We start from the raw sequence: 26340 nt of genomic DNA on the forward strand, positions 1-26340 counted from the left end.
GCTGATGGATCACCTCAACGGAGTATTCCGACCGCAGAAGTGGCCTTTGTGACAATTGACAACTGACGTACTCTTCATTTTAGAGAATTGGCTGTCAGTTAACCTGTTTGCTTCGGAACAGAAAACGAAACTTTTTTTTCCCCACTTTGGTTCTACCCAGTGATCTCAGACTAGCTCTGGGCACTTTCCTCCTTAATTGGAGGACAAGCCTAATGGATGCTTTTCCATTGCTATTACTGATTACCTGGGCTAGGTAAAAGCTGCTGCAAGACTGTGCTTCCTTGTTTCTTTTAGCTCTAGCATTGCTGAGACAGTTTGTATATCTTGTACAACTTTCCAGCAGTGCCCCCATATATCTGGGGACAGATCCTACATCGTTAACTCAGGACACAGGAATGCTGCAGGCCCTTTTGTATCTCAAACCAGTGATTTGGACATTGAACACTGTTTCTTCATTTCTGTGTTTAGTGCAATCGAGAACATTTTTGGTTCCAGCTAACACACTATCCACCAGAGCGTGCTATACCTTCAAATAGATCAGATTCTCCACATGATGCAAAAGAGAAAAACAAAATCTTGGAATCATTTTCTTGTGAGCCCAAGTACTTGCTAACGTACTTTTAGGCGTTTTATATTCCGTCGTTTCAGAATAAGATCACAACGATTTACAAAGTCATCATTCATAATCTTGTTTAACAATTACATTCTGAGCCAGCATTCAAAATCTAGGTCAAAGCCACATCAGATATCTGTTCTTATTCATGTTCGTACATATTCTTGGTTAATATGACAGTGAATTTATAGACTTCATATTCGTACTTGCTCCTCCTTTCTGACTTTGCTTTTAACATCACCAGTGAAAGTACATCTCAACATCTTTATGGCTTACCATGTTCCTGTACACATTGGACATCTCTACTTCTCCACTGATATCCAACTTATGAAAGGCTTGCGCCACATTTAGTCCCCGTACAAAATCTTCCCCTTCCTTGGGATTTGAAGGTCATCTTCTGTATTGCTCCATGGTGAGACTGCACCTTGAATACTGTGTGCCATTCTGGCCTCCGCATCTGCATTGGAGAAGGTACAGAGAAGGGCAACCAAAATGATAAAGGGATGGAACGTCTTCCCTATGAGGAAAGGCTAGAAGGTTAGGGCTGTTCAGCTTGGAGAGGAGATGGCTGAGGAGGGGGGAGGGTCTATAAAATTGAGGATTAGAACAGGTAAATGTGAAACTTTCAGATAAGAGTAGGGGACACTCCATGAAGTTAACAAGTAGCACATTTAAAACTAATCGGAAAAAAATATTTTTCACTTAGTGCAGTCAAGCTCTGGAATTCTTTCCCGGAGGATGTAGCTAGGGTGGTTAATGTAGCTGGGTTTAAAAAAAGGTATGGATAAGTTCCTGGAGGGAAAGTCCATGAATTACTATTTATGAAATTGACTTAAGGAATAGCCACTGCATTTACCTGCATTAGTAGCATAGGATCTATTTAATGTTTGGATACTGGCCAGGTACTTGTAACTTGGATTGGCCACTATTGGAAACAAGATACAGGGTTTGATGGATCCTCAGGATCTGATCCAGTATGACAATTTTTTTTGTTCTTCCTTGACTCATGAGGCCACCTTTTGGGTCAGCACAGAGAGATTCTCTTCAGTTCTTGACATGAAAAGAAGCGTTCCCATTGTGGTTACCTCAGCTACAAGAGTCAGCAGGCTCCAAACTCATGTCCACTATATGCCATGCATACATTTTTTTTCCATGTTCAGGCAGTCCTTCCCTCTCATCTGAATTTTCTACCAAAGTTGTTTGTTTTCCAAATCAATCAACACATCGTATTGACTACCTTATTTCTGAGACTGTGTGTTCATGAAAAAAAAACCTTCATTCCTTACTGAAAAAAGAGTCTTTATCTAGTATAAGAAGATCTTCATGGCATTGCCAAGCTTTGCATCTATTTTCCACATATGACTTTAACAGCATCAGTTGCCTAATTTACTTTGTCCACTTGGATAGTGGAATGTGTTCAGCAATGCTACATCTTATCAGGATTGCAGATCTCATTCTCAGGCGCAGCTCTTCAGCTCAGAGCTCTGCCTTCTACTGTTGCTCATCTTGGGATAGTCCCCTTTAAGTATGCTTGAAAAGCTGCAACTTTGTCTTCAGTTCACCCTTTTCTGTTCCATTATAATCTGAACAACCTCTCAAGGAGGTGACAGTACCTTCGGATAAGCAGTTTTATGTAAATTGTTCTCTCAGTATCTATTCTCCATGCTAGAGACCGGGTTGCTTATTCAGTAAACACTCTGCTGCAGCACTCAGCTTGGTAGTCCACATAGATCATAGCTAATTCAGCCTGCTTATAGATGGTAAAAGCAAATTTGCTTACTGTAAATGGTGTTTTACGTAGATAGGATGAATTGGCCATGAGATGCCCGCCTCCCTGGAGAGTCATCGACTTAGCTATATTTAACTATGACAGTAGTTCCCAAACTTATCCTGGATGACCCTCAGCCAGGCAGGTTTTCAGGATATCCACAATGAATATGCATGAGAAGTTTGCATACACAGAGACCTGTGAGCTATAATATAGACTGAGGAGGCTATTGAGGTTTGAGTAAGTTCCTGGAGAAAAAGTCCATAAACTGAAACTGCTATTAATCAAGTTGACTTAGGGAACAGACACCGCTATTACTGACATTAGTAGAATGGGATCTATTTAATGTTTGGGTACTTGCCAGGTACTTGTAACCTGGATTGGTTACTGTTGGAAACAGGATGCTAAGTAGAGCTCAAAGCTCTACTAGCTGGGAGAGACAAATCCATTAGGTGCCACCAGATGACGTCACCCACAGATCATGGTTAATTCATCCTGCTATCTACGTAAAAGACCATTTACTGTAAGTAAACTTGCTTTCTCAGAGTCAGTTACTGATAAAACCTAAGGTACAACCACCTTCCAAATTATTCCCTTCTTGCCTGTCACTGCTTGTAAATGTAATTCTAAGCAATGCTAGTTAGTGTAAAATTTTAAAAACTGGTTTTAGATAGTACAGAATTATGTTGTATGTTTAAAACGTTGACCAATAAAAACTTTTAAGAATGTAAGTTGCCATACTGGGTCTGACCAAGGCTCCGTAAAGCTCAGGATCCTGTTTCCAACAGTGGCCAATCCAGGTTACAAGTACCTGGCAAGTACCCAAACATTAAATAGATCCCATTCTACCCCCTAAGTCATAGCTCCCTGCTTTGTGCACCTTCACTCTACCCTCAGCTGAGTGAGTTCCAAGTCCTGAAATCACAGCTGCAAACTGAGTTGTATATGTGCAGCCCCTCTCCAATTTCTCCCCACATGCTGTCTGCAGTCTCAGCTCCAGACTTGGCCCTCTACTCCTGTTCTCTGCAGGCTTATTGGGAAAGGGAAAGTGGCTTGAGCTGTACACAGAGAGACCCTGAGCTTACTAATGTTTTCCCTGAGACCCTGCAGTTGATGCAAATTCCCGGGGTTTCAGGGTGAAATCTGGAAAGTTCCCAGGTATGGACATGGTACATACCAAAGAAACCTATTAGCTATTGTGGTTATCCAGAAATATGGCTAATTGCGAAAAGGAACAATTATTTTAAATGCAAATTTACAAAAATTGCCATTTTATTCCAAAAATGAATTAACATCCAGAATACAAAATATCAAACATATATATGTCAATCGTGTATGCTCTACATACCTCAAAATATTTTGCATCTAAAATCACAAAATTGGAAAATGGTCATCAACCACCATTCTTACATTCATACACGACACACAAACTCGTACATAAAAATCACTCCATGTTACTCTTAGATAAACAACATACACCTGTTAAGTTTCTGATTACATAAATACAATTTTTAAATCCTTAATTTCCAAAACTCAATAACAATTCTACCCCTTTTATATAAATACAATTGTTTAAAAACCTTGATTTGCCAAATACCGTGACAGATCTACCCCGACGACGGGCCCTGCTGTTTCACCGCTTTGGCTTCTTCAGGGGGTTCACCTTTGTTTTTATTCTCTTTTGAATATAATTCATAATTATATTCGTGGGATTCTAAGATGGATGTCACTACTTAGCATTTGATTGAAGTGCCAGCTGCTCAAATCAAAATTTGATTGGAGAACCGATTGTTCAGGTAAATCCTTGATATGCAAGAAATGTGAGGACAGACACAGAAATTCATACTTTGTTGTATCGGCATGGTTCTTTAAATATCTAAAAGATATATATTATTTTTATAATCATTATAAAAACCTTAAATGTTCTGTTCTCAACAAAATAAGATGAATTACAACTTACTGGCAAAATTCTGTGATGCCTGATCAACCATTTTTGTTCACAACAATCTAACACGCTTCAATATCATAGTCTACAAATAAATCAAAAGCTGGTTATATGTAACTGATAAATGATTGCAACAAATACACAATACCCATATACTGACCTCATATCCGATCTACCATTAACGACTAGGGAATGAAAATTAATCTATGTTGCAAAAAACATCTTGCATGTGCATGCAACATATCCAAATTTTAAAGGGATAACTGGAAATCACAATCGAAAATAACCTTTGAGATCTGAGAATCGTTTAAAGCCTGCCCACTCACTCGGTTTAAAACACACTACCTGAAAGAACTGCCAAAAGTTATACATTCGGTGCATCTATCTATTCAAAATGTTTACAAACATATGATCCCAAAATATCTCCCGATCGCACAACCATTTGATAAACACTAATTCAAACCTTAATTAATTTGTGTGTTCAATCTGTCAGAATCCCAAAATTGTCTATCCATGCAAAGATGTACTTGAGAGGACCTAATCAAAAACTGCATGGTATCTTTTGCAATTAGTCATTGAGCCTGCAAGAACAACATAGCTGTTAAACACTACATTGTTGAAGACTGAAGTGCTTTGAGTGTACAGTGCTACGAAATACAAGGAACATTTATATTCTATGAAGCAACCTAATTGAAAACTGTGCCCCACGTTTCTATTAAACAATTGAATCGTGAGCTGAAATGATATAATAAACACTAATCTAAATTGTAACTTAAAATAACATAATATCATAACAGGTTATTCCATTCAACCTCATGATTCAATCCATGAGGTTCAAGGGTGTTCCAATTGAAAATAAACTGTTCTCTCTGGATGAGTTGACGCATTATGGCCCCGCCTAGATGTGCTGTCACATGGAAAATCACAAGAAATTTCAAATTGTCAGTAATGTGCTTTTTTTCATCCCAGTGTGTAGCTAATGTTACTTGCATTTGTCTAGTTTGAATGCAGCTTAAATGTTCGCTAATGCGAATCTTAATACTCCGTTTGGTCTGCCCAATATATACCAGTTTGCCAATAACGTACACAACTTGATTTGTATTATACATACAGGAACTATTGCCACCTCTAAAAGACGATAGACACAATGTATGGGTATGCACAGAACAGGAGCCACATGCAGACTGACCAAAGATGTTGTTCCTCTCCTATGGCTTTTGGAAGAGCGGCCTGCACCAATTGGTCATGTGATGATTTATTTCTCTGTAATGTGAAAATAGTAAGATACTTAAAAATTTCTTGATCAAAGAGTATTCTCCGATGTTTGCAGATATCTTTGTAGGATGCCCGATTAGAATAATGAAGTGTGCATAGAATTCTTGACAATTAGGATCTTTTGGTTGGATAATAATAGGTTGTCTCGATTGGCATATACAGCCCATTTGTATGCTCTTCTAATAACTTTGGTAATATATCCCCTATCTTGAAATTGATTTGTAAGTTCTGCCGCCTGTGTAACATACTCTTCATTAGTTGAACACAATCTCCGAAGACACAAAAATTTGCCTATTGGGATATTCTCTTTTAACTGTCTGGGGTGAAAACTGGAAAAATGTAACACAGAGTTCCTTTCGGTAGCCTTCCTTATATATGGAAGTACTCAATCCACCTGTGCCAAATGGCAATCTTTGTAAATTTGCATTTAAAATAATTATTCCTTTATGCATTTATATAGATTATCAGGATTAGGAATTAATGTGCACTCCGATTTATTATTGTAATTAATGTGTGACTGATTGGTATGTTGAACTATGACAACCAGTTTTGCAATAAGTCATTACAATTGCCAATAATTTTCCACTGTTTGTCGATAACTGACTGAATTAGCCATTACACGTGGGTGATGTCATTTTGCAGCACCGAACAGACGCATCTCTCCAAGCTAGTAAGAGCTTTGAGCTCTATTCATATATTTTAATCTCAGTATTCTTGTTCTATAGTTGTCTTGCTGCCCCGCAGCACCTACAATAGCACTTTTCAGTGCTACTTTAAAAAAAAAAAAAAAAAAAAAAAGTCTTCAAAGGTCTTGCCTTGTGCTGGAAGAAAAAGTCTACTGTGAGCAGATTCAAAACCTACGTTTGTGTCAAGGCAGTGTCCCTCACAGGTGGTCTTGAGCTCTGCTATTGGTATCTCAGGCCGGAGTATGATCAAACATACTGTTACCATTGTGCACAGTTGTCTCCATGCTCCTAATGTTCTAGGGTCATTAGGATTGAGCAGATGCATAAATCTTTCTGTAGTCACTTCAAATCCTCCTTCTGCCGTGCAGCATCGTCTGCCTTACCTGGAATAGAGTTGAGCAGGAGCTCCTCAAAAACTCCCCTATCAGCTAAGGCTGAAGCCCGGGGTCCACTAGTTTAAGCTGTCCTGCATTAAATTAGAAGTGGTTTCAGTCCTTGGAACCATCTTAGCCTGTGTTGACGAAGCACAAGCACTCAAAGTGCAGAAAATCGGTACTGGCACAGATGTGTCGACCATAATCTGCACTGTTGGTGCAGGGTGCATCAATATACAGTGCATCAGAACACTGTGCTGCTTTGAAGCACCTGACGCGAATTGCACTTGATGCACCAATGCCTGCAGTGCACACATCCCACGCTTCATTGACATACCTCGAGGCTTCCTTGCACCAACAACACTATACATCTGGTCCTCTGAAACATGACCCTACAATGCACAGGAGGAGGAGTTATTGTTCAATCCTGAAGCAGCTAACACTTGCATCACTACAGCATCCTCGAGTTGCACCAGCTTTTCTTGATGTGATTCCTGAAAATGCAATCAGTCAGGTTCTTCCAAAGCATCCAGGCATTCCACTCCATCAAAGCCTTCAATGCACCAATCTTACAAGGCTGCTTTACCAACATAACTATTTGCAGCTCATCCTGCATCAGTAGGCAAAGGGGTGGTACTACTTCTGCCCTCTCTAATAACAAAAACCCTCACACTGTCCTGGTTGCTTACGCAGGGTCTGCATTTGGAAACACCAGATCTGTATGCTCTATAGTTCCACTTACCTCCAGTAGACTATCTATTCAGATGCAGAAACCTATCTTGGTCTCCAAAGAAGATGTTGCACCACCTATACAAGGTCAGAGGACACAAGTCACTTGACCAAATTACAGGGTTCGTAAGAAGTTTCTTTACCTCTGTTCAAGGAGGCTAGAGGAACTTTCTAGCGTCTCCCCTCCTCCATCGCTGCAGTGATTCCTTAGACCAGAGTCCCAGTCTCGCTTCTTGACCTGAACACATCAAAACCTGCAGTTTGGGATTCTTCATCATTGCAGCAGATTCCAGTCAATCAAAAGTGGTGAACCAGGGAATATTTTCTCAGGGGCAACCATAAGAATCTCATGGTTTGCCCTAGCTAAGAAAACTAAGAGGAAGCTTTTTTTTTTTTTTTTTTTTTTTTTTACAAGAACTATGGAAGCCTCAAAGAAAAATTTACTTTTACTGACATAAAACCACTTGCAAAGAAAAGTGTGACTGTTAGTTTTGTGGAAAAACACCAACTGAGGGAGTGTCATGTGCCTTCTGTGATATGGTACATCCCACGCATACTCAACTGAACATGTCAGAAGACTGTGGAAACTTTAACTTCGCTTCTGTGACTGGGTCTGTCCAATTACATCACCTATGTGTGAAGACTGCATATTCTGCTTGTCCTCCAGAAACAATTTTAAACTGTGAAAATGAATAAATCATTTAACAGATCTTTTTATTTGCAAACCATACATACATAAAATTAATAAGTCCACTAAAGAAATGAGTTAAATACAAACTTATCAGACCTTTTTTGCCGCAGGATTTCTGTAGTGTGATACAATTTTTAACATGCTGAAAACATTTGTAATTTCACATTGAAGTGTCAAGATCTGCAAAACAACAATGTAAAGTGCCAAGCACAGCAATCAGATTTTCTCGTGCACCAAAAGAGGTGAAATACCCTGTTTCCCCGAAAATAAGACATCCCCCGAAAATAAGACCTAGTAGAGTTTTGCTGAATTGCTAAATATAAGACCTCCCTCGAAAGTAAGACCTAGCAAAGTTTTTATTTGGGAGCATGCCCGTCGCACAGAACACCAGAGCATGCAGCTGTGATTTTTTTACCCTGCAGGATTCACAGTTAGTTGTCATCACAAACCAGCATAACCAGACAACTATTCAGAATATAATATAATGTTCATTTTTTTGTTCAATATATGTGAATTCTTCTTCATGGAAAAATAAGACATCCCCTGAAAATAAGGCCTAGTGCATCTTTGGTAGCAAAAATTAATATGACACTGTCTTATTTTCGGGGAAACAGGGTATATAGTGAGAAAATCAAGGCTAAAACATTTTTTCTTGGGCTGTAAGATTGTCCTGAGCCTGGCAGCTGATAACTATAGACCAGTGAGCCTGACTTCAGTGCCAGGAAAAATAGTGGAAACTATTCTCAAGATCAAAATTGTAGAGCATATAGAAAGACATGGTTTAATGGAACGCAGTCAACATGGATTTACCCAAGGGAAGTCTTGCCTAACAAATCTGCTTCATTTTTTTTAAGGGGTTAATAAACATGTGGATATAGGTGAACCGGTAGATGTAGTGTATTTGGATGTTCAGAAGGCATTTGACAAAGTCCTTCATGAGAGGCTTCTACGAAAACTAAAAAGTCAGTTATTTATTTATTTATTTATTTGGAATTTTTGTATACCGACTTTCGTTAGGCAATGGGATAGGAGGTGATGTCCTTTCGTGATGGGATAGGAGGTGATGTCCTTTCGTGGATTACAAACTGGTTAAAAGACAGGAAACAGAGTAGGATTAAATGGTCAGACCGGTGCTTTTCAATATATATATATATATATATATATATATATATATATATATATATATATATATATATATATATGAATGATCTGGAAAGGAATACGACGAGTGAGGTTATCAAATTTGTGGATGATACAAAATTATTCAGAGTAGTTAAATCACAAGCGGGTTATGATACATTACAGGAGGACCTTGCAAGACTGGAAGATTGGACATCCAAATGGCAGATGAAATTTAATGTGGACAAGTGCACGGTGTTGCATATAGGGAAAAATAACCCTTGCTGTAGTTACACGATGTTAGGTTCCACATTAGGAGCTACCACCCAGGAAAAAGATCTAGGCATCATAGTGGATAATACTTTAAAATCGTCGGCTCAGTGTGCTGCAGCAGTCAAAAAAGCAAACAGAATGTTAGGAATTATTAGGAAGGGAATGGTTAATAAAACGGAAAATGTCATAATGCCTCTATATCGCTCCATGGTGAGACCGCACCTTGAATACTGTGTACAGTTCTGGTCGCCGCATCTCAAAAAGATATAGTTGCAATGGAGAAGGTACAGAGAAGGGCAACCAAAATGATAAAGGGGATGGAACAGCTCCCCTAAGAGGAAAGGCTGAAGAGGTTAGGCCTGTTCAGCTTGGAGAAGAGACGGCTGAGGGGGGATATGATAGAGGTCTTTAAGATCATGAGAGGTCTTGAATGAGTAGATGTGAATCATGTTATTTACACTTTCGAATAATAGAAGGACTAGGGGGCATTCCATGAAGTTGGTAAGTAGCACATTTAAGACTAATCAGAGAATATTCTTTTTCACTCAACGCACAATAAAGTTCTGGAATTTGTTGCCAGAGGATGTGGTTAGTGCAGTTAGTGTAGCTGGGTTCAAAAAAGGTTTGGATAAGTTCTTGGAGGAGAAGTCCATTAACGGCTATTAATCAAGTTTACTTAGGGAATAGCCACTGCTATTAATTGCATCAGTAGCATGCGATCTTCTTAGTGTTTGGGTAATTGCCAGGTTCTTGTGGCCTGGTTTGGCCTCTGTTGGAAAGAGGATGCTGGGCTTGATGGACCCTTGGTCTGACCCAGCATGGCAGTTTCTTATGTTCTTATGTTCATTAGTTGAAATGATATTGGTACAGACTTAAAAGCAGCATATTAATCTATCTAAAAAATACATGCTTATAAAGCATTAGGGTTATAATTGAAAGTATTTTCTTCAGTTCCATTAAAAAGGGAAAAGTTGAAAAAAAAAGTTTCCTGTTAAGTGCTGTGGGGTTGCTTTGTTGAATATATAACAAAATAAACTAAAAACCTAAGTATTTTATTGTTCTCCATATTCCTGTTTGCTCTCGTTCTGGATAGAACTGAAGTGTGCAGTATGTATGCCAAAAATATTGATCACAGACAATAGAATACTGAGAAGTAGGATTTAGCAGGATGTGCAGCAGAGGTTACCTCCTTCAGGAATTCTGACTTCTGATCCTCTTATTTATGCTCAGCATTATATCATCTGAAATTAGACACATCAACTGATAGGAAATGATTTTCCCTATTAATAGAACTGAAGTTCTGTCTCATTTCATTGGACAAAAAAGAGAGACTTTTTAAGAGCAGTAAACGAATTTAGCACAGTTACTGTGAAAGTGGAGAGTTGTAGTCAGAGGTGGAAGACTGGGAAGAATGGTTCTAGCAATTAAACTTTGTTTACTGGTGCATAAAAACATACTTCAAAGGTAAAACCAGAGCTTTTCAGAACATTGTGGTATATTTTGCAGGCCCATTCTGAATGCTCTGTTCCGGTTGCCCATGTGTGTCGATATTTATTTAGGTTGCTTCACAGCAAGTATTTTAACTAGTTCAGCTTTTCCCAGTAAATAAAATTGCCATCTGCATAATGGCTTCACAATTAGATAAAATCAACCCCTATCTTGTGATTTAACAAGTCACTAAAAAAGAACCACGTTATGTGCATATGAAATTTGTGTAGAAGAAATGAGCTCTTTGTTCTTTCTTTGGAAAATTGCAGATCTCTCCATCCTGTTTTGTTTAATTTCAGTTTGAGACATTCCTTTCTATGGGTAAAACCCATGCTCAGAATGTTGAAATACATAATCTTGAAATGCAATACATAGCAAAAAGCTATATTTATTTAGAACAATTTGGTACATAATTAAAATACAGTATATCAAAAGTATAACCATACAACATAGGCCATATGGTCTTTTTCTGCTGCCATGTTTCTATCTAGTTTTCCCAGCCATAATAACTGCTTAGCTCTACAATCCCTACTGCTCCTTCAGAGATCCCTAGTGCTTGTCCTATGCGTTCTTGAAGTCTGATACTGTCCACTATCCACCACCTCCACTGGGAGGCTGTTCTATGCATCCACCATCCTTTCCTGTGAATTGATACCTTGGAGATATTTGAAAGTTTCTACCATAACTCCTTTGAGATATCAGCAACTAATAAGTACATTGTCAATGTAGCATTGAGTCCTAAACCCCACCACATTCTCACTGAGGAGGAAGAGGCCACGGTCATCTAATTAAATAAATAAATGAAAGTATGTAAACTTATTTACATTAAATCCTCATATAGGTTGATGCCACCTCCCCCCCCCCCCCACCATTCCCAGATAGCCGCAAATAGATAGGTCCCTGATGCTGCCTAAGGTGGAACATTGGCCTTTTTTTTTTTTTTTATCACTGGCTCTTGCCAGAACATAATAAAACACATGGTAGTTCTGCCCATTGTGTTCCTGATTTACCAGTCTTGATTTCTCCAGTAGATGTTTTTCAATATGGTGTCCATCTCCTGGTAACTTACTTGAATAAACTTACCAAAGCAACTCCCAAGGTATTGTTGTGTATTGTCTCTGCATTCTCAAAAGCCTCAAGTATTTATTTCAATATTTTACTTGTTCTGTTGAGAAAATACACAGAATGGGTTGTAACATAACAATCATTAGTTATTACTAACATTCACAATAAAAACAATCAATCAAAACAAACCCCAGTCAGAGTACTGACTATCCCACAAATCTTCCATCTTGGGGAATAAATGTTTTTAAATCCCACCAAAATTACTTTAAATCTGTTTCTAATCTTTGGCCCAACAATAAGTTGCTATATATCTGCAGTATTTGATTTAAATTCCACTTTTTCCAGACACTTCAAAGTGGATTACATTCAGGTACTATAGGTATTTCTCTGTCCCCAGTGAGCTCACAATCTATTTGTATCTGAGGCAATGGAGTATGAAGTGACTTTCACAAGGTCATAAGGAGTGGCATCGGGATTTGACCCTGGTTCACAGCCTATTGTTTTAACCACTAGGATACTACTCCACTCATACATTGCCTCCATTGTATGCAAATCTATTTCATGCATATTCATTGTGGATATCCTGAAAACCTGACCTGTTTGTGGTTGTTGAGGACCGAATTGGCTAGCCCTGTACTATGATGTCTCCTAATCCTAGATTGACTTTCATTTAGAATATTGGCCGCCTCCGTAAATTATCGAAATTGACCTAAAACTGTTTTCTCAATAAATTTCAATATGTATAGCATCTGCAACCCTGGGCAATAATTTAACTGCAGTATGTCTAAACAAAATTTTCAATATAGGCCTAACTGTTGTCTTCTGTGTTGCTAGAAATTTCCCTGTTTTAAGGGAGTTATTCATAATTGATTAACTGATTTCACTATTACCTTTTCAGAACACCGGAGTAAGCAAGACAGGCATACATCCAATTTGTATGTAGTAGGATGCACTGATTTTATCAAAGAAATAATGTCCTCAACATTAAGCTCCTTAGGGAAAAAAAAAACCAGTAGTGGAATTCACTCCAGGCTTTTCAACCTCTACTCCCCTCCCTTCTTCCAAATCTGGTTCCTTTTAATGATCACAACCTTCTCATAAAAGAAGAGGGACAAAGGATTTGCCTCCGTGTTTACTAATGAGGATGTTGGGGAGATACCAGTTCTGGAGATGGTTTTCAGGGGTGATGAGTCAGATGAACTGAACAAAATCACTGTGAACCTGGAGGTTGTAGTAGGCCAGATTGACAAACTAAAGAGTAGCAAATCACCTGGACCAGATGGTATGCATCCTAGGGTTCTGAAGGAAATCAAAAATTAAATTTCTGATCTATTAGTTAAAATTTGTAACCTATCATTAAAATCATCCATTGTACCTGAAGACTAGAGGGTGGCCAATGTAACCCCAATATTTAAAAAGGATCCAGGGGCGATCTGGGTAACTATAGACTAGTGAGCCTGACTTCAGTGCTGGGAAAAATAGTGGAAACTATTCTCAAGATCAAAATTGTAGAGCATATAAAAAGACATGATTTAATGGGACACAGTCAACATGGATTTACCCAAGGGAAGGTCTTGCCTAACAAATCTGCTTCATTTTTTTGAAGGGGTTAATAAACATGTGGATAAAGGTGAACCGGTAGATGTAGTGTATTTGGATTTTCAGAAGGCATTTGACAAAGTCCCTCATGAGAGGCCTCTTCGAAAACTAAAAAGTCATGGGATAGGAGGCGAAGTCCTTTCATGGATTACAAACTGGTTAAAAGACAGGAAACAGAGAGTAGGATTAAATGGTCAATTTTCTCAGTGGAAAAAGGGTAAACAGTGGAGTGCCTCAGGGATCTGTACTTAGACCGGTGCTTTTCAATATATATATATAAATGATCTGGAAAGGAATACGATGAGTGAGGTTATCAAATTTGCGGATGATGCAAAATTATTCAGAGTAGTTAAATCACAAGCAGACTGTGATACATTACAGGAGGACCTTGCAAGACTGGAAGATTGGGCATCCAAATGGCAGATGAAATTTAATGTGGACAAGTGCAAGATGTTGCATATAGGGAAAAATAACCCTTGCTGTAGTTACACGGTTAGGTTCCATATTAGGAGCTACCACCCAGGAAAAAGATCTAGGCATCATAGTGGATAATACTTTAAAATCGTCGGCTCAGTGTGCTGCAGCAGTCAAAAAAGCAAATAGAATGTTAAGAATTATTAGGAAGGGGAATGGTTAATAGAACGGAAAATGTCATAATGCCTCTGAATCGCTCCATGGTGAGACCGCACCTTGAATACTGTGTATAGTTCTGGTCGCCGCATTTCAAAAAAGATATAGTTGCGATGGAGAAGGTACAGAGAAGGGCAACCAAAATGATAAAGGGGATGGAACAGCTCCCCTATGAGGAAAGGCTGAAGAGGTTAGGGCTGTTCAGCTTGAGGAAGAGATGGCTGAGGGGGGATATGATAGAGGTCTTTAAGATCATGAGATGTCTTGAACGAGTAGATGTGACTCGGTTATTTACACTTTCGAATAATAGAAGGACTAGGGGGCATTCCATGAAGTTAGCAAGTAACACATTTAAGACTAATTGGAGAAAATTATTTTTCACTCAACGCACAATAAAGCTCTGGAATTTGTTGCCAGAGGATGTGGTTAGTGCAGTTAGTGTAGCTGGGTTCAAAAAAGGTTTGGATAAGTTCTTGGAGGAGAAATCCATTAATGGCTATTAATCAATTTTTACTTAGGGAATAGCCACTGCTAGTAATTGCATCAGTAGCATGGGATCTTTTTAGTGTTTGGGTAATTGCCAGGTTCTTGTGGCCTGGTTTGGCCTCTGTTGGAAACAGGATGCTGGACTTGATGGACCCTTGGTCTGACTCAGCATGGCAATTTCTTATGTTCTTATGTTCTAGAGCCTCATGCCACTCTAATCCTTGGGTCTGAGCCACTGAAAATAGACTCTCTTCAATTTTAAAAGCCTTCTAAGTCAGAGACTCTGGATCTTGCAAACACTTATAATATATTCTCTTTGCTTCAACATTTGCAACCTTATAGTGTTTGGCCTAGTTCCTACATTTCTCTCTATCCACCAAAGTCTGTGTTTTCACTTGCACTCTCAGGCCGATGCAATATTGACATGTGTTAAATGGGCGCTCATGATTGAGCGCCTGCTCCCTTAGCACATGCCAATCCACCTCTCCCAGGTACCCGATTTCATATTTAAATCGGGTGCTGTGGTAAAAAGGTGGCGCTAGGAGAAATTATGCGCCCCTAGCACCTCCTCGGCAGCGGGTGGTCAGGTTAGGAAAATGGACTCTCAATTTTATGAGCGTCCCTTTTCCTAACCTGATTGCTGGCACACTTTTTTTTTTTTTTAATTCTCCTATTTCGGTTCCTCTGATTTAATATCACAATGATATTAAATCAGAGGAATCAAAAAAAGGAACAGAAAAGCAGTATTTTCTGCTTTTTCTGTAACTTTTTTGGGCTCCTCAAGAATTAATGCCTGCTCCAGGCAGGCGTTAATTTTTTGCAGGTTAAAATGTGCGCATCGGGTGTACATTTTTTTTTTTCTGAATCGAGGGGAAATAGGTAATAGGACTCATCAACATGAATTTACATGTTAGGAGTGTTATTACCTGCACACTCGATTGGATGCCCTGACCCCCGTTTCGCATCGGGGTTTATGGACACGCATCCACTCATGTGTTGAAGCATGCACTGTGGCCAGCACATGGTATTGTATTGGCCTATCTTGCTGCTTGCTAACCCTGTTTTTTCAACCCCCCTAAACTCAGAGGACCATGGTGCACTCTTCTGTGGCTTAATACCCTTCTTCAATGGGGCCAATTTTATCAATGAGTACCCACCTCTTTATTCCAACAGAGAATCTGGACCTCTAAAGACAACCTACAGAGTCTATCCTGGAAGATATCTAATCCATTAGTAATTGCCCCTAAATCGATAGTATTAAAATCTATAAACACTTCTGATCATCCTGTTACACCATTCCAGATTTGTCATCACCCTCAAGCAGGTGGAGCCAGATGACACACCTTTTTCACCTGGTATATAGGCTACTGCAGTACTAACAATAGCCAGTATTTCTTTGCCTCCAGTAGAAGTGGGTCGACAGATGTCTTGGGATGCCCCTTTTCTGCATGAAATCCTTGCTCCTTCATTCTGTTGGTGAAGCATGGGAGTACCTCACGTCCGTAAATCTTTCAGAAGCTTTTTTTGCATTCCCGTCTGGAAAGGTTCTCTTCATCCCTTTGCATTTTGTATTTGAGGAAAGCATTTCTGCTTTAGCCCTCTGCTCTTTGGACTCACCTCTGTTTCAAAATCCTTCACTCCGGGGTTGGTGGGAAATGGTCCATTCTTATTTTGATCCATACCTCAGAGTTTCAGTGTTTAAGGAGTGTTTGTCAACCTTGTCCAGTGGGGCTCAGGACCTCAGGGTCTTGTCCTGAGTGGTGAGTTAAACAGAAAGTCTGGTCCCTTCCCAGTCTCTGGAATTTCCAGGGGCTTGCTTTGATACCAGGATATCCCAAAAGAATGATTTAACTCAAAAGATATCAAAGATGTATTCTTTTGACTGAGCTCATTCTTTTGGATATACTTTTTCATTCTTTCACTCCTTTGTTCATTATTTATAGTATTGATACCAGGGTAAGCAGAGGCTTCTTGTTTCGGATGAAAGTCATTAAATGGGTAGCTCAAGTGTGAACCTTATCTCATGGTGGTCCCCCAGGATGTAGGAGTATCTCCAGCTCCTAGATCTCATGATGGCCTCTGGATTTAGTTTCTTTGGGACAGGGATCACTTGTGGCTTCAGATGGCAATGTTGTCTCGCTAGGTCCTGCAGACAAAGCACTTTTGGGGGGATGTCTCCCTCTTCCACTTTATCAGGGATGGCTTGACTTGGGTGGAAAATCCCATGATCTATCAAGGGGAATGGATCTGGATCTTTCTAGATGGGTTGTGGATACACCAGATGTAAATCTGATTAACTAGGGTATGCTCTCATGCCCATATAATCCAGAGGAACTGGTCCAAAAAGAAGCTTGTGGTCTATAAAGAATAGACTGGAAATCAAGGCTATTGAGCTGGCCCTATTGCATTTCCTGCCTTTAATAAAGGGAGCGCCAAGCAGATACTCTTGTATTGTGCCACACTAGTTGCTTTTGTGAATGGTTGGAGACCATTGGTAGCTTAGGAAGCAAGCGTGGTGTTCAGGTAGACAGAACAGAGTTTACTGCAGTTCTTGGCAGTCACATTCAAGAGTAGCACACATTTAAACAGACTTCCTCAACAGAAATAAGTTGGACCCTGAAGAGTGTGAGCTCAGTTGGGAAGCTTTCCTGAACATAACAGATTTATGGGTTCTCCTCCTCTCAAATAGATCTGATGAAAAATTGCAAGTCATTTTTTCTTGAAAGATCTTCCATAAGCTCAGTATCCATAGTGATGATCTATGTCCAGATGTATTTCAGAGTTACAGACTTTAATTGGCAGTAATTCCTCCTGGTCTTTTTCACAGAGTTGGCTGCTTTTGGCCGGTGCCATTCTTTTTATCCAAGATTATTTTCCCTTTAGTTAAATAGGCAATATCTCTTCTGGAGTCTCAAAAAGGGAAATGTCATGGTAAGGGCAGGCTTTCCAATTATTAGATTTTTTTCATACCTTCCTCTCGTATTCAAATATGACTAATTCCTTTTGCTAATTGATAGGATTTTATTCGTTGGACCTCTCAGGGAAAAGGCAGCTTAATTTCATTGTCTAGGTGAATCAAGCAAATGATCTCGTCAGCCATTATTATTATTTTTTTTGTAGGACAACAGGTTCTGAAGATGTTTCATCCTCATTTTATAAGGGCCAAGGCTTCCTTTTGAGCAGAATCTACAATGCCTGCTTTGGAAGACATCTGTAAGGCAGCCACCTGATCTTCCTTATATTCATTCGTTAGGCACTACAAGTTTGATCTGCAAGTCAAGGGAGATATTGCCTTGGGCTGGGCATTCTCAGAGCGGCTCTGTCTTCTTCCCACCCATGTTAAAATGGGTTGGGTATGTCCCACATGTCTGGACTGGTGATGCAGAATGATAAGGAGAGATTTAATTTTAACTTTTAATTTCCATTCCTTGAGTCCTGCATCAGTCCAGGACCCTCCTGAAAAGTGAAAGCCTGCATTGGTTATCCTTGGTGGGTTTGGCAGAAAATTTTGATTTTGCCTATCCAGGTGTCCCTGAGGCTGACTTTATCTTTTTATTTTCTGTACTATTTATCTTTTCTGTAATGCTCCTTGATGTGCGCCGTGCCATACAGAGATAGGTGAGATGGTCCTTACTCAGTAGCGCTTACGTTCTAAGCAGGACAAACATACAGGATTGTTTTTTCTGACCCTCCTGTTAAAGTCTCTATTTACTGTTGTGGTTTGAGGGGTAGTTGGTATTTTTCCATTTCTTTGACATAAGAAAACTAGCTATTGCTGGTGCTGCACACCAGCCTATATACCAGGTGGTGATGTTGAAAAGGTGTGTCCCCTTTCTCCATCTGCTGCTAAACAGAGATAATCCATGTGTCAGGACTAGTGTAGCAGGACTCGAGGGAAAAAAATTAACAGGCAAGATTACATTTCTCTCTAGGAGCAACTTACCCATGTAGTTGAAAACTTATCTCCCTAAGCATTGAATTAAAAGAAACAAAATGCTCTGACCAGGGAGTAGGCTCAGCCCAAGACCCCCAAGTATGGGTCCAGCACCAAAAGTAAAGTGCCTGAAAAGTGGAGTATGAATCAAATAAATAATTGTTCCACACTATTATTATTATTAGCATATCCAAGGGGTGGCCTCGAGAACCACAAAACAGGCCAATTTTTCAGGATATGCACAATGAATATGAATGAGAGAGATTTATGTAAAATGAAGGCAGTACATGCAAATCTCATTCATATTCATTGTGCATATCCTGAAAAACTGGCCTGTTTGTGGCTCATGAGGACTGGAGTGGGCCACCCCTGGCATAGCCTTTCTGAGGGCAGTGAGAAGATGAATCAAGAAACTGTTGCTTTGTCTTCCCTGATCCACTTTCTACTGAAATCATAATTCATTGGTTCTTTTTGTACTGGAGCATGGCATGGTAGGCCACATTTGCAGCTGTATAGTGGGGCCCTAGCAATCTCAGTTGGTCTTTGTCATACATTTTGACATATTTGGGGCTGATACTCATTTGGCTAGAAGGTGCTGGCAACCAGGTCAGCCTGAAGTCAGTCACAACTGGTGGAGCTGGTTACATTCCAAATGGGGTTCGGCAAAGGGCTCCTGGTTCACTCACACAAATATGTTTAGTGTCCCTGGGCTGGCCTATTCTGGCTGTTCAGCAACTAGTTGAAGTTAATGCAATGACAGGCCAATGCGTAACGTCTACATTAAGGAGCCTGTGTGTGGAATTTAGCGCACAGTTTTAACACACAGGTGAAACTTTTTTTTTTTTTTTTAAACTCCCAATGCAGTAAGCTAATGCTTTGTTAATGCATTGGGAGTTAAAATGTGTAATCAGCACAGGCTGACCTTACATTTTAACTTGGGAGGGGAGAGGTTGAACGGGAGAGAGCAATATAGGAGCATATCTTTTGTTGTGCTACTAATTTAGGAGCATATCTCTTGTATTCCTAAATTAGGAGTGTATCTTTTATTGTGCTCCTAGCCGGTTCCCTGTCCATGGTTAGATTTAAAAATAAATGCACTGTCAAGCCTCTGCCGCTTGTGCTCATGGGTAGGGGAGGAGCCTAGCGGCAGATCCAGGATTAAAATCTTTACTTCACCTCTGATCAGGAGTAAAGCTTTTAGTGTTAAGAAAATGTGTGCTCAGCCAGTGCACATTGGGAGGGTATGCTTAATGCCCTCATTTGCATGGAACATAAGAAATTGCCATGCTGGGTCAGACCAAGGGTCCATCAAGCCCAGCATCCTGTTTCCAACAGAGGCCAAACCAGGCCACAAGAACCTGGCAATTACCCAAACACTAAGAAGATCCCATGCTACTGATGCAATTAATAGCAGTGGCTATTCCCTAAGTAAACTTGATTAATAGCCATTAATGGACTTCTCCTCCAAGAATTTATCCAAACCTTTTTTGAACCCAGGAATTTCCATGGAGAGTACTGAGCTGACACACATTTTTGAATGCTCTTTTTGTGAGTGCAAAATTCCTTGCTGCATTGTAAGTAAGGTTTATGCTCACAAAATGTGCCTTCAAGAGCAGGTAAACCTGCGTGTTTGGGTGACTGCACCTTTCTGCATTGGCCTGTTGAATTTTGTAAGGCTTGACTGAGACTTTGCTTTGTAGTGGTTAACTGAAATGTACTAATGATACCCATACTAAGGTTTAGGAACCACATGTGACTTTTCAGGACTCCCAATGTGACTCTTTCATATTGGGAGTGCAAAATAGACTAAGAAGGTTCAGAGTCTCAGATTGAGAAAGTTATTCAGTGTGATTCCGATCCCTCTCTAAATTGGTTTATGAGCAACAAGTCTCATGGGCAACTACTTTTATATGGTATAGAATAATGAAGAAAAATGCGTTGGCAAATCCCTTATACAGTATCTAAAATATAGAGTATATAGTCTATCAGCATTCACAAATGTTAGTATACCCACTAACTTAATGTAATAAATGGCATATTATACAATTCTGCATAAGGTAGTATAAGTTTGAAGATACATAGGTGGGCTTGTTGGCAACTTTGGAATATTGTCAAGTTCCATAATACATCAGGTACTGAATATTAAAAGCTTATTTAGACAGCATCATGCAATGGAAGTAAGATAATTATGAAGTATCTCATTGTACATTAAATTTGGAATTAATATTTGAAAATAGGGGGGTAGTTCCTTCAGTTTATACATCCAAGGTGTCTTCCTTTTTCTATACCTCATTCAGATAACTACTGTATGGTACAAGGTGGCTTAGGTTGTGTAACTATTGCATGAACCCTAAATTGCATGTTAACGTTGACCATTGAATTTAGTCTCAGGCCATAGTTTGATTTCTTATAATTGAATTATTAGAAGATTTATTTTCAAAATGCATTGCAGTAGGGTCTTAAATAGGATGTCTGTCATTTTGAAGTGAGCAAGATTACATGACCACAGTTTAACTAAGTGAACCAAGAGTATTCAAGATAGTTAATGCAAACATTAAGCAGTGGTAATAAACATTTCTCTCTTTACAGTGGTCAAGAACAGTGGTACACGCAAAGTTTCTGATCATTGAAACTGGAAGATCTCTTGAATCAAGAAGACCGCAAGCATGTTGTGCTGGGGCAATGCCTCTTTTGGGCAGCTGGGATTAGGTGGGATTGATGAAGAAATTGTAATAGAGCCCAGGAACTGTGAATTTTTCCACAACAAAAATGTCCGGGATGTGGGGTGTGGACACAGACATACTGTTTTTGTCCTGGAGGATGGGACTGTTTATACATGTGGCTGCAATGATCTAGGACAACTGGGGCATGAGAAAGCTAGAAAGAAACCAAGTGAGTAAAAATAATGAATTAATGTTTGATCTTTGTTTGCCACACTTCTAAGTTTTTTATGTGTCTCAAAATGAATCAGAAATGTATAGTGAGTGTCTGCATCTTAACTTTTGATTGCAGCTCACTAGTCTCACCGTTCTGGACTGTAATTGCTGTCCTCTCAGACTAATTGTCATATGAATTTCTTAGGCATTTATAAATGTTTGCACCAGAATTAATCCCTACCGTAGTTGGACACCAGGTGAATGAGCTACGTTATTTATGTAATATTGCTGCATCCATAGCTATGTTTTATAATTGTCCATTTCTTCTGTGTTCCTGGCTAATGTGTATCTCTCTGATTGGATCTGCTATGTTACTGTTTCCCAACACATACTGCAAAATAGTGGTAACTTGTGCTTTCTATCTGGAAGTATTTTCCAGTAAGTGAGCACATGGTCACGAAGAGCTTAACTTGGATCTTCCCAGATGTCAGTTTTCTCTGTGTAGTGATTTCTAGGGCAGAGTGTGATTGGTAAGTATAATATTTTGTATGAAATATGTAAACGCAGTGTAACAAGGCATTACCAAGTGCTCAATGAAGAGTATAGCTTGGCAGCTAACTAAAAGTAGTGTTACACAAGTTTTAATATGTATTCTCTGTCCTCTTAACACACCTCACCTTCTATTCCTCCCTATATCCACAGTAATGCATTAGAGTTTGTGCTGAACTGAACTACATTAAGAATCTGGGAAGTGGAAGATCTCTAGGGATTAGATTAGTTATGAGCTGTCGTGACTGTACAGTTTTCAATATAACAAATAATCCTTTACCTAAAGTCTTTTGATGTTCAGGGGAGAGTGACTGCTGTTAGAGTAGATATTCCATAAAAACGTTTGTCATAGAAACATAGAAAATGACGGCAGAAGAAGACCAAACGGCACATCCAGTCTGTCCAGCAAGCTTTCACACTTATTTTTTTTCTCATACTTATCTGATACGCTTGGCCTTTATTAGTAACTTTTTGGTTCTATTAACCTTCCACCCCTGCCATTAATGTAGAGAGCAGTGCTGGAGCTGCATCTAAGTGAAGTATCTAGCTTAATTGGTTAGGGGTAGTAACTGTCGCAATAAGCAAGCTACTCCCACGCTTATTTGTTTACCCAGCCTGTGCAATTCAGTCCTTGCTGTCTGTCTGAATATAAATCCTCTTTTCTTCATTCCCCCCTGCCGTTGAAGCAGTGAGCTGCGCTGGATATGTATTCCAAGTGAAGAATCAGGCTTAATTGCTTCGGGGTAGTAACCGCCGTAACAAGCAAGCTACACCCATGCTTATTTGTTTACCCAGACTATGTAATTCATTCCTTATTGGTGGTGGTCGGAATATAAATCATCTTTTCTTCATTCCCCCCTGCCGTTGAAGCAGAGAGCTATGCTGGATATGCATTGAAAGTGAAGTATCAGGCTTATTTGATGTGGGGTAGTAACCGCTGCAACAAGCAAGCTACTCCCCCGCTTTTTTGTGAATGCAAATCCTTTTTTCCACATTTCCTCTTGCCGTTGAAGCAAAGAGCAATGTTAGTCGCATTAACCGTGTGTATGTTTATTGAATAAGGGTATTATTCTCCAGGTAGTAGCTGTCATTCCCGCAAGCCACCCCCATGCCTCTTCTCTTCATTCACATCCTCTAGACTTTATGGATCCACAGTATTTATCCCTCGCCCCTTTGAAATCCTTCACAGTTTTGGTCTTCACCACTTCCTCCGGAAGGGCGTTCCAGGCATCCACCACCCTCTCCATGAAGAAATACTTCCTGACATTGGTTCTGAGTCTTCCTCCCTGGAGCTTCAAATCGTGACCCCTGGTTATGCTGATATTTTTCCAACGGAAAAGGTTTGTTGTTGTCTTTGGATCATTAAAACCTTTCAAGTATTTGAAAGTCTGTATCATATCACCGCTGCTCCTCCTTTCCTGCAAGGTGTACATATTTAGATTCTTCAATCTCTCCTCATAAGTCATTCGATGAAGACCATCCACCTTTTTGGTTGCCCTTCTCTGGACCGCCTCCATCCTATCTCTGTCCCTTCGGAGATACGGTCTCCAGAACTGAGCACAGTACTCCAAGTAAGGCCTCACCAAGGACCTGTACAAGGGGATAATCACTTCCCTTTTCTTACTCGATATTCCTCTCTCTATGCAGCCCAGCATTCTTCTGGCTTTAGCTATCGCCTTGTCACATTATTTCTCACAGGACAAGCAGGATGTTAGTCCTCACATATGGGTGACATCACAGGATGGAGCCCAATCACGGAACACTTTTGTCAACATTTCCAGAATTTTGACTGGCCCCTACTGGGTATGCCCAGCATGGCACTAACCCTGCAGCCAGCAGGGGTCCCCCTTCAGTCTTCTTTTTTTCTGCACAGCAGTAGCCTCGCAGTTAAGGAGCTCTGCAGAGATTCCTGACAGGAATCTTCTTCACGGAATTACTGAAAGTTAATTTGCCCCACAGGGGTCCCTCCTTTAACTTTTTCAAGCCGCGGTACTCTGGTAAGTTTTTTTTACCAGTTCTCCGATTACTGTCGAGTTTGGCCCTCGCGGCCTACTGGCCGTCGACCGTACCGCGGCTCAATTTTTTCCATGGCGTCAGGGTTCCGTCGGTGCCCGGACTGTAATCGCACCATGTCCATTACAGACCCCCCATAAAGTCTGTGTAATGTGTCTTGGATGAGAGCACGATGTCTTGACCTGCACCAAATGTGCCCTAATGACACCAAAAGGTCGCAAGGCCAGAATGAGAAGATGGAACTTCTCTTCTGTGCTCAAACCCCGACTTCGTCCATTGCATCGACGTCGTCAGAACCGGCTCTGTCAACTTCGTGCCAGCATTGACCACCGGCCAGTGACCGTCCAGCATCAACAACATCTCGGCCTTTGACACCCTCTACTCCTCCCTCAGGACCGAGGGGATCGTAGAGACAAACATTGCCATCGACATCGAAAGTCTCGGACCATCGAGGGAGCGAAATAATCGACCTCGCCATCGTCCAAGCCACTGTCGAAGAAACCCCATCCAGAAAAGGCACAGACCTTTTCGGCGACCGGGTCACCGAGGCAAACCTGTTGGGTGAGGGTTGCCATCGGGAGCCACAACTCTGCCTTTAACGGTGGTCCCTCCGGCTATGTCTCTGCCTCCTTCTGTTCCGGAGCCAGGGCTGCTTGCTCCAGGTCTCAGAGAAGACCTGGACTGGATGGTTCAGGAGGCCATCGACAAGGCGATGCAACTACTCCAGGTTCCTCTGGCACCGACACCGGTACCGATTGTGGAACCGCCCACTGACCCGATTCCGGCAGAATTGGCACCGCTGCTTCCAGGATGGAAGCGCTCATTGCTGCTTTTCCACCGATGGGCTCCGGTGCCCTCCCCGCTTACTCTGTCATCGGGAGGAGAAACACCGTTCCGCATCCCTCCATCGGGAGTTCTACCTCAGCCATCTATGCCGATATGTCCATCTCCACCGGTCCAACTATCGGTGTCGATATGCCCGTCGGCGCCACCGAGCCATCCATTGATGCCCTCGATGCCGGTGCCTTCGATGCCTTCATCGGTGCCTCCAATTATTCCTTTGATTCCTTCGGAGCCTAGACCAGGACCCTCAGGTATCTCACCACCCCGTCCTCCTCTAGTTCCCAGAGGAGCAGGTGCTGATCCCTATGATACCTGGACTGATGATTTGCCTTCACCACCTTCACCCACTGAAAGTAGAAAGCGTTCTCCCCCAGAGGACCTTTCCTTTATATATTTTGTGAAAGAAATGTCTTTATTGGTTCCCTTCCAATTACAGACTGAACAGGATGGTAGACATCAGATGATGGAGTTATTACAATTCCTGGATGCTCCCAAGGAAATAACCTCCATCCATATCCACCAATTTCTTCTGGATCTCCTCAAGAAGAACTGGGAACATCCTGGCTCCATTGCTCCAGTCCACAGAAAAGCTGACACTACCTATTTGGTGCAGTCAGCTCCGAGTTTTCAGAAAACTCAATTGGACCACCAATCTGTAGTGGTAGAATCTGCACAGAAAAGAGCAAAGAGATCAAAGCCTCATACTTCTTTTCCCCCTGGCAAAGAACAGAAGTTTCTAGATGCCATTGGTCGCCGTGTCTTCCAAGGATCAATGCTCATCTCCCGAATTGCCGCTTATCAGCTCTATATGACGCAATATAATAGGGTCATTTTTAAGCAAATACAAGATTTCACAGACTCCCTGCCTCAGCAATTTCAAGATCAGCTTCAAACCCTAGTAAACAAGGGTTTTGAGGCAGGCAAGCATGAGATCAGATCATCTTACGATATCTTTGATACTGCTACTAGGGTATCTGCAGCCACTATTTCGGCAAGGAGATGGGCCTGGCTCAAATCTTCCGACCTTCGCCCTGAGGTACAAGACAGGTTATCCGACCTACCCTGTGTAGGAGATAATCTGTTTGGCGAATAGATTTAATGGACGGTGGTGGAACTTAAGGACCATCATGAGACCCTAAGACAGCTCTCTCTGATGTCTTCTGGCTACTCTTCAAAACAGCCCTTCCGAAAGGACTCTAAGAAGTCATTCTTCTGCCCGAAGAAGTCCTACCTGACATCAACCAGATCCCGTTCCACGAGACCTTTTTAAAAAGCCCAGTCTCGTCAGACTCCGAAACAAAAACCACAAGCACCTTCTCAACCAGGTCCTGCTTCAGGTTTTTGACTTCTACCTAGAGAGCGTCAGCCAGCTTCCATTATTTCA

General features: G+C 40.7%; 1 protein-coding gene across 8 annotated transcripts in view; it reads left to right on the forward strand.

The window, feature by feature from the left end:
* Window positions 1-26340, forward strand: part of HERC4 (HECT and RLD domain containing E3 ubiquitin protein ligase 4) — a 280806-nt gene that overhangs the window by 14486 nt on the left and 239980 nt on the right. For 6 of the 8 annotated variants that reach the window (XM_029609697.1, XM_029609694.1, XM_029609696.1 and 3 more), the window contains one exon: window positions 21265-21567. In XM_029609697.1, the coding sequence (XP_029465557.1) occupies window positions 21342-21567 (226 nt within the window). In that variant the 5' untranslated portion in view covers window positions 21265-21341. Of the gene's footprint in view, window positions 1-5439; window positions 5606-21264; window positions 21568-26340 lie in introns of all 8 variants that reach the window. The other 2 variants (XM_029609698.1, XM_029609695.1) reach the window with 1 other exon arrangement.

The sequence above is a fragment of the Rhinatrema bivittatum genome, chromosome 7 (genome assembly GCF_901001135.1).
Source record: "Rhinatrema bivittatum chromosome 7, aRhiBiv1.1, whole genome shotgun sequence".
Classification (NCBI taxonomy): Eukaryota; Metazoa; Chordata; class Amphibia; order Gymnophiona; family Rhinatrematidae; genus Rhinatrema; species Rhinatrema bivittatum.